Source organism: Drosophila albomicans, chromosome 2L (genome assembly GCF_009650485.2).
Source record: "Drosophila albomicans strain 15112-1751.03 chromosome 2L, ASM965048v2, whole genome shotgun sequence".
NCBI classification, from domain to species: Eukaryota; Metazoa; Arthropoda; class Insecta; order Diptera; family Drosophilidae; genus Drosophila; species Drosophila albomicans.
In genome coordinates this window covers 23,935,512-23,945,342 of record NC_047628.2, presented here as the reverse complement: position 1 = coordinate 23,945,342, position 9,831 = coordinate 23,935,512, and the positions used below count along the sequence as shown (strand labels likewise).

The window sequence follows — 9,831 nt, the reverse complement described above, 5'->3', positions numbered from 1 at the left end:
TGGCTGACCTTCACAATTTTCGGCTTAATTTTCATTGTTTAGCGCCCACCGCCAACCAGCTGTCAGTTGTCAGTGTAGTAGCTAAAAGTGGAGCGTAGGTGCTGCTTTTGTCAAAGACTTGACACTGATTTTATGTTGCTGCGACACAAGCTGTGTTCGTTCATCGCAAATGAACTCTGACTGATTAAGAGCAAGTAGCCAAGAGAGAATCATATATGGGCAGTTAAAATTGTTGAGCGTAAAGTTTTTAATGAGAAAAGGTCAGTTCGTTATTCATTACGTGACCAAATAAATAAATGCATAAATGCCTAAAATGGTAAATTTTCAAAAAATTATTACGAAAGTTATTTAAGAAATAATTTTATATTAATAAAGGCAGCTGTAGTCGGATCTTGGTTTATTTGGTAGACAATCTGGTATTTTTGTTTGTGGTAGTATATGGATATACTAAATTATTTTATATGGAAACAATGGCTGTTGCAGTCGGGTTGTTTTGGTATATTTTGAATGAATGAATACTAAATATATATTTTGGTATATTTTAGTATTTTCGGTATATTAATTTTACCTCTTTTAAGAATATATAATATATTTTAAATGCATTAGTACATATATATACTAAATATGAATGATTACTAATTATAGATTTTGGTATATTTTAGTATTTTCAGTATATTAATGTTGTCTCTTTTAAGAATATACAATATATGTATTTTAAATGTAATAGTATATATATGTACGCTAAATATAGCCGTTGGTATATTTTAGTGTTTTTCGGTATATTAATTTGGCCTATTTAAGGAATACTACCGCACAATTTTGCTTTTATTATAAATTCGTAGCGAGTATCTCATTTGACTGTGAGAGACTCTCGATTGCAGCTTTTTCACATGTTTATGAATTAAATTTTATTCCAAAATGTCTAGAATCTATTATCAGTCTTGATTTTTGTTTATTAAATTCTCAATGAGAAACATTCAATGTACTAATTTACATTCTTTATTATCCCATTAATATGCATTTAAATCTTTTTCCAAAACTTGTAGAATCTGCCGTCAGTATTGAAGATGCTGCGCAGCATGAACACCTGCAGCATACCAACAATAATCATGGCTATAAACTGAGCAGCAGACCAATTATTGACCAATGTGAAATTCGATTCGGCCACCTTGCGATCCTTGGCCTCCAACGTGCGAATGTAATCCTGACTCTGACGCGAACGCATCAAGTTCACCGTAATCTTAGTCACATAGTCATCAATGTGCGAATATGTGCGATCGAATTGATAGTCAGTGTTCATCTCTTTGATGGTCTTTTGACGCTCCAGTTCTTCATGATTGGCGGCCAATATCTCCAGGTTGAACACGACTATCTTTTGGTTAAACGAACTGATGGTATTGTCAAAGCACAACTTGTAAATGCCCGTCTCATTGGCCACCAGTTGATATTTGCCCTGGCCTTGTTTGTGATCCGTGATGAGGAGACGACGCAATGGATCCATTAAATTGCAATTGATGTGCGCTTCGCCTTGTCCGCCATAGATCACCTGATACTCAAGCATGATATGCTCTGTGGCAGCCACAGCCTGATGATAGCATTCCATGCGACCCGCCTCCGCAAATATGGTTAAACGATGACGCGATATTTCTGCCTGGCCACCCGCTGCCATCAGCATCAATAGCAATAGCAGCATTCCAACGATTTGGAGCATTTTGTTTGTTCAAAATTGTAAAGGGAAATCGTTTCAGTGATTGTCAATTCACACACAGAACCCCCAAGCAGTGCCTACTACATACATATCCATTTATCTATCTACCTATCTACATATGTACGGCAGCAATCGAGCGGCACACTTGATAGCCGCACAGTGGCTGCTGTCAGTTTGCGAGCCATACATTAAATACCATAATGTTGCAGCAACCCTGCTTGCAACACTGTCTGCTTGCAACGCTGCTTCCAACTAAAAGCAACTGCATCAAAAGGAATATGAATTGAGGTCGATGTGTAAATATTTGTCAACGGTAATGGAAATTTATGCTGCCGCGACTGCCACCGCTGCCGCTGTTGCTGTTGCTGCTGCCACCGCGTCTGTGGCAGCCTCATGTCTCGTGTGAGTGGGCGTGGCACGCAAAGCCAACCAGACAACCAGGCAAACGGGTGTAAGCTTTCATTTTTTAAAACTGTTGGCGACGCTGCCTGCAGTTTAGTCACAAAAAATGCACACAACGGAGTAAGCACAGTGGTTGAAGCTGGAGCAAATTACTATAGAGATTACGAAAAGAAAATTTTATAAATTTTATTTACGGTAAGAAAATTTTGCCATCAATTTCTACAATTTTTCTATTTCTTTTGTCTTAACTGTGCTTCAAAGTTCCAAAATGTACTAAAATATACCTATATTGGTATATTGAAATAGTATCACATTTAAAATATACCATAGCGTCCAAAATATACCAAATTCTGAGCCAAAACAACTAAGACCCAAATTAAGTATCAAGCTATAAAAGTATTTCTTCAAAATTTATTAAAAATTTTTAGCTAATCGCGACAAAATATTCTGGAATCAGAAATACTATAGATTTTAATGAATGAATACTTATTCAAAGTCACCAAAGACATTTGAATATAAAAATTTTAAAAGAAAATTAAGAAGAAAGAATTTTTGTTAAACTTCTGTTAACCTGTTGTTAATTTCAATAATTTTGCTATAAGCTAAGCTCAACTGTGCGCAGCGGGTACAAAAAGGAGTTGCCCAAAGAAACTTTACAAATAGACGCGTACATGCAAACACACACCTCTACACCTGCACCTCACACCCACTGACTCACACACACACACACACACATATATACACAGACGTATGCACTCACATACATTTTTATGAGCACGTGTGCAATGGTTTTTCCTGCTCCTTTTTTATAGTTTTGATTTTTTTTTGTTCGTTTGTTGGCTGCGCATAAAAATTGCAACCGCAGCGCTGCACTTCAGTTGGGTTATTTACTTAAAAAAAGAAAACAAAAAAATAATGATAAAAAAAAGAGCGTTGCCCCTTCGCCCGCTAGAAAAAAAGGGCACAAACTTGCCTTCGGCTGAAATACGCAGTCGATGCATGAAAGCTGCAAATAACAACAACAGGAAGAGGAACAGAGGGACTGTGAGGGGAGGAAATGGGAAAAAAAGTGTTTGTTGGGGTCTAGGTGGAAACTCGGTTGGCAGTTTTGCAGGTGGCAAGTTGATGTGGGGCACGCAAAGGGGCAAGCAAGCTGCTGCTGCTCCTCCTGCAACAGGAGGGCGCCAAGTTTGCCACATGCCACGCAATGTTCTAGGTGTAGACACCACCTATGCATCTGTGTGTGTGTGCGTGTGTGTGTGTTACTTTAGTTGATTGTTTGCCTGCGGCACGACAGGTGCAAGAGCAGCAACAGCAGCGGAGCGACGTTTCCCGTCTCCGGGGGAGGATAGAACGGGGCTGAGGTCTGTCAGCAAGCCAGCCAATTTATTCTTATGAAATTATGAAAATTGATTGCTGAGCTGCAAATGATTTTATTGAGAGATTATCACCCGGAAATGTATATATAATATATATTATATAGAGAGGCAGAGAGTGTGTAGCCTGTAATCGAGTTTGGGGAACGGTGGAGCGAAGCAGAGACAGAGAAAGTGATTGCGACAGGTTTGAGCGAAGTTTGAAGAGCAATCATATTTTCGTGAAGGTTGAGATTAAAGCTGACGAAAAGAAGGAGAAAAAGGACAAAATAGTTAGCAATGTCTAATATTATCTATGTTAAAGTAGATAAAGCAAAAGTAAAATACTAAAACAAAAAAATACCAAATTCATATACAGAAAAATTTTAAAATATACCAATGTCTATTTCAAAATATTTGGACTTATATAGATATACAAAAATATACGAAAAAATACTACAAATATTACCCCCTGGCATATTTGGTTGAGCTTAACAAATTTACAAACTATTAATTTGTTTCAGCACTAATTAAGCACTAACTAAAAAAAATAGTTAAAATTTCTTTTATCGCATTACCAACACAATTATATTTAAAGACGGCATTTAAATGTCTTCAAGGTGACCCCCAATAAAAACACAAAAGTAGTTAAAAAATGGAGCCAAGTATTACCATGTCGAGCGTTTGTGAAATTTCCTTTTCATAACTCAAGGTTTCCTTAGTCCTTGCCACTAAACTAGCCTTTTTGACCACGCCCACGGAGTAATGCAGCTGGCGGTGATAATTAACAACTGCATCAGGTTCACATTGTTTACTCAGCGGCAGAAACGACGCAGTGTTAATTACTCCCCGGAGGAAGAGAGAAACACAACGAAAGCATGAGAGAGAGAGTGGGAATTGTGATGCCGTGGACGTTGCCAGCTTTTGTTGGCGTGTCTGTGTCAGTTGGCGATCTGGGCTCTGCTTTGCCGTGTTGCAGCAGCGGCAGCGGCAAATGCTGCAGGTTCCTGTGCATGTTCGTGGCATGCTGACATAGTGGCTCACTTAGCTGCGAGCTGGAGACAGCGAAAATGACAAGGCGCGTGAAAGTTGCAAATTAAAGCGCCACCTGTGGACAGTTGGGCCCCCTTGTGTATATACGGGTATGCGAGTGTGTGTGAGAGTGTTTACCAGAGTGATAATAACAAAATGGCGCTTGACGCTGCCGGCAATTATGGCTGCCATCGAGAGGTTGTCACGCCCCGCCACTCGAAGGCAATGGCAAAAAACGATGAAAAAAACCAAAACAAAAAAAAAAAAGATATTTTCTTGGGCATTTAACGCCCAACAAGCATTTCACGGCAGTTACTCGTAAGTGGCATTTTAAAGCTGGCAATGGGCGATCGTTTATCACAGCATCGTTTATCGCAAGGACAACGACAAGGCAGACTACAACAAGGCTTGTAGTCCTTGGTAGTCGCAACGATGCTGCTCGTTGTTAATTTCATTACCAGGCGGACGCACTGCAAATGCTGCACAATCGTAAAAATACATTTAATTGCAGTCAGGCAGCAAATGAAATGCGTGCAAACTGGCCAAAGTCATGGACACAACACAAGAGGATAAGAGAGAAGAGCGGTAAAAAGGAGGCAGGTGCACGCAAACCATTAAAAGGCAGTGTCCATTTTAACGATCAAATTATTGCTGCAATATTATAGGGAAGAAGATGAACCAACAACATACAAGACAGAGAGAGAGAGGGAGAGAGAGAAAGAAAAGTCAGTCAGTATGTTGCTTGCACAGTTTCCCATTTTCCAGTTCCCTGTTGCCAGTTGCTGAGGTCGACCCAGAGACCGATAATGCGACATCCGCGGCGGGTGGTCAGCTTGTGTGTCCTGCCTGTATCCTGCTGCTCGAAGCCCGTTTGATGCATTAATATGGCGCCAGCTGTCGTCGCATTTACTCAGCGCTCCAGCGTAATGAGCAAGAAACGCAGCAACGGCCAAGCTGCTTTTAAAGTACAAGTAAATCTGCCTTAAACAGCATTCGCGGTTTGAGCGAAAATACAGCTTCTCGGCTCAAGCATTTATTATAATAACAATAAACGAATTCTTTTCATAGCCACAGCAAGCGAAACCATTATCAATCAATATAAAAGTCTGAAAGCGGATCTTAAAATATTTACAAATATTTATTAAATTTCAATAGCTTGTTTGTAAATTAAACTTCATAACTGAAGTACAAAGGAGCTCGCAAAGGTTCTTATTTGCCATGAATATCTGCATGCTGAATGCAGTGAATGAAACACGTTCAGATTGCTGGCAAAAAGATGCCAAGTCTGTGGCTTTCTATATGCAGCTTGCGGCTTTTCATTTTCATTCAAATATGGCTTGCTCTTTATGGTAGAGTGCTTTGAGTCGTGACTGGCTTATGATATTAATTTTGCAAAGACAGAAAAGTAAGGAGAAAAGTGACTTGCCGAGTCACTTACAAAGCTGTCGATTTAGAAAAAAAGGGGAATTATTGTAGGAAATAAGAACAGATTTTGTAAATGCTGACAAATTTTAACTTCTACTTATTAAGCTCAATTAAAGTTGACAGTAGATTATAAACACATTTCTATACACTCAATTTCTAATTTCGAATATTAGAAAAGGGCATTTTTCGTGTTGAAAAATTCTTTTTTTTACAATTCAATGCAATGAAAACTGAATACGTATACGTAATACACACACCGTACTAACACATATTTATTTCTACCTATTTAGTTCGATTGAAATTCTAGGCAGATTACGCACACATTACTATTTGTCTAGTTTAATCATTCATTTATTTCTGTACCTCAAATTCCACGCTCTAATTTCAAATATTACGTTTACGTACTAAACCTCTACTCGTAAGACATTTTCGTGGTGACAAATTCTATTCTTCAATTCAAATTAAATGCGAAATTCACACACATTAAATCATCATACATTTATTTCTCTTGCTCTCTAATTTTGAATATAACGTATACGTAATTTTCTATTTATTGAAACTAAACGCAGATTACACATACATTACTATTCATTTGGTTTAATCATTTATTTCTCCACCTTATAGTCTTCTCTCTAATTTCAAATATTACGTATACGTAATGGACGCTCAGTAGTAAGACAATTTCCGTGCTGATGCAATCGGCGTAGCAGCTTTGTGCCAAACGCTACTCATAATTAAGCTGTTACTAACTTGAAAGGTTGCCACAATCCAGCTGAAATGTGTAATCAGCTTAGCGATGTGTCAAATATTGCATGCGGCAAGGGATTATTTCTGCTTGTGTCATAGTTCATACGGTCAAAGTGAGTTTAGAGGGAGTTCATGTGTGTTGAAAACTGATATGCTAAAGAGCTACTTGTTGTTGTTGTTGGTGTCGTTGTTGGTTAGCCCTATTTCAAATAAGCAACTACTTTGAGTGAGGACAGTCAAGGCCTGGCAAATGAAAGGCCACAGGATACCAATCAAAATAATTTTGATATTTGGTTAACCGAAAACTTCTTGGCAAATGTCTTAAGCTCACTCACTGCCTAGAATTTAATGTCTGTCGTATGTTGGTTACCTTTTCTGCACCTGGCACGACAAATATTGCTCAAGTTATTTTGTTGACCTAAGAGAAAAGACATTATCATCATTACGAATGCAAGTTGTGTGTGTGTGTTTCGTACCCAAAACCGAAACCCTGTTTAATTATGTATGACAACTGGCATATAGAGACATACGACTACTGTTGGGGTAATTCGCACAAACTTTAACACTCATGCGTTTCCGTTAGGCAGCGCCCTCCGCCCTCCGCCCTTCTCTTGAGCAACATTTTCTTTTATTTTCGGTAGCATCTTAATTGCAAAATGGCACACAATGCCAGGACGCTGGACAGTGTGAACTGTGGCGGACAGGTTTCACAAGACAGCCAACAGCTGCTTTTGCTTGCTCGCCTCGTCTTCGGTCGCCATTGCGAAGCCATTAAGGCTGGTCAGGCACTCCCTTTCTCCTCCAACTCCTCCTCCTCCTACTCCACCTCCTTGTAGTGCAGAGAGTGGGGCAACAATCAAGCGAACAAATTGGGTTACTGCTCAACTGTCTGGTTAATGGCTACAATGACACAATTAATTGCATGTCGGCTGGCCAGCTGGCTCTCAAGTCAGTTCCTCCCTTTTGTACTCTGTTCACCCTCTTTTAGAGGGCGGTTGTGGCTTCTCTGGCTGCCAACTTGAATTAATTTTTTGTACAAAAATTTAATATGCTTAATATATATTAGTAATTAGAAATGCCCAGAAATTGCCGACAGCAGTCGATAAATTGTAACTCAAATACAATGAAATTGGCTCAATGGAAATATGAAATTTTGTCAAGGAGCTTATACATATAATGATGACAAATTAGTTGAATTTATTGAGCATAAATACTATAACTGTCGTTTGAAATTCAATTGAATTTATTCGATAAAACGTCTTTGTATTCAAATGTGATGAATATATTATTGGCTTTAAAGTTAAAGCTTGGCAAAATTTTGTTTATTGAATTATCTATACTACTTTGACAAAATATAATAGTTATATTTGAAAATTATTTGAGATGGTGAATTATGAATTATACTGTTAATTTTCTTTGAGTAAAGAATTCATATGATTTTCTTATAGTAATGCTATGTGAACTATTCTATTAAATTTACACATGGCAAATATTTCTAGAATTGTAATTAAACTTAAAATTGTTGTGTTAATAAATTAACATTATAATCATTTTCTTATCCCCTATTCATATCAATAGGTGGTTTATAATTGTAATACTATAGTTAGCTAAGGCAGTTGAATGGCGTCCGAATGTCCAGTCCAGCTTGGTTCTGGGTCAAAAGCATATTTCGTTGCATTGTATGAGCATTTCTGTATTGGCCATGACCATTACAATGGTTAAAGCCAGATGATGCAGAGCGTAACGCTTTAAACTACAAAAAGCTTTTTGCTATCGTTCTGTTTCTCTCTGTCTTCCCCTCTCTTTTCCCACAATCACATTGTCGTTTGGAACTTTGACTTTAGCGCAAAAGGGAACTCATAACAATGAAACTTTTGCACACTTTACAATTATGCCAGTGTGTGAGTGTGTGTGTGTGATTGTGTGTGCATAGCTATTGGTATTTCACACTCACACACGCACACACACTCACATGCTCGCCCATACTCGTATAGACCTGCAGGTTTTTTGCAAATTAACCCACATTTGCCGGTACTTTCTTCAGTTTGCCGGTTCACTGCTCTATGTAAAAGTGAAAATTTTTCATTTGCTCTAATGGAAAATGCGTTGCACATTTTCTTTGCGAAACTTTTCATGTAAAGGTCTCCACGTTTATCGTTTTGCCAGCACTTTTTTTGTTTCACAAATTGCCAAAGTTTTGTTTAGTTTTCATTGTGCTTTAATGAGATTTGCCATCTACGCCATTTCAAACTATCAATGGGAATTTTATGCTGCTGACAAGGTTCTTCGAATGAGGCTTTCACGCCACATAAGCATTTGCTTATAAATTAAGAAATGACAAATTGTTGGAAAAATTCTTAAGAGTCATGTTGTGTATGCCAAAGTGCAGGAAAGATTGTTTGAAGCTAGACAAGTGACGTATTTATTATCTTTAAGCAAAGTGCATTTCGTTGTTAGCCAATTTAATATTCGCATAAATTGTCGTATGCAAATTCACAATTTTTTTTTTTTGTAGTATTTCTTGTGCATGCAAAATGCATCAAAGTCACATTACCTGCTGTTGGCCATATTTTAACATTAATATGCGAACTGCACTGGTTCATGCAATTTGCATGTGGCCAGGCCAACAAATTGGCCCACTTCGTGAAGCGCCATGGCCAAAGCCAACGACGCTTTCGTCAATGATGTGGAGGGAAAAGGGAGGAGTAGTGAGGTTTGTTAGGCTCATTAAAATACTACCGTGCAAAAGAGTGGAAAACAAAAGCCGAGGCAGCGACGCCTTCACTTCCGCTTCCGCTTCATGCGTCGACGCTGCGTTAATGTTCCAGCTTATATACAATATACATACTATACACGTCGAAAGCCCGAAAATGGTCAGAGGCGTGGCCAAGTGGAGTGGCTGCTAATGCTGGCGTCAAAGGCAAACGCTACTTACAAATTGTGCAGCCACAACAACAAACTACGGAAGGCAAAAAAAAAAAAATTAGCTGCAACAACAACAACTTGCTGACCACAAGCAAAGCCAGTTCAGCGAAGCGGACGACTGAGCGCGCTAAGCAAATTACAATAGCAATAAAAAATTCGCGGCCATTGTGTGTGTGCGAAAAATAAACGAAGAAAATTGCGTTGAAAAAAAGCGACAGAGCTGAAGTGAAGCGAAGG

The 9,831-nt window shown here is 38.5% G+C and overlaps 1 protein-coding gene across 1 annotated transcript; it reads right to left on the bottom strand.

Moving 5' to 3' along the window:
* Positions 1-798: 798 nt before the first annotated feature.
* On the bottom strand, positions 799-1,783 carry LOC117564978 (transmembrane emp24 domain-containing protein 1). Its single transcript, XM_034243924.2, has one exon. The coding sequence runs from the start codon at positions 1,709-1,711 to the stop codon at positions 1,022-1,024; it is 690 nt and encodes a 229-aa protein (XP_034099815.1). The 5' UTR covers positions 1,712-1,783; the 3' UTR covers positions 799-1,021.
* Positions 1,784-9,831: the final 8,048 nt, after the last annotated feature.

Excerpts from the sequence above, each read along its gene's own strand:
- LOC117564978 (XM_034243924.2), bottom strand. The coding sequence starts at position 1,711 with ATGCTCCAAATCGTTGGAATGCTGCTATTGCTATTGATGCTGATGGCA.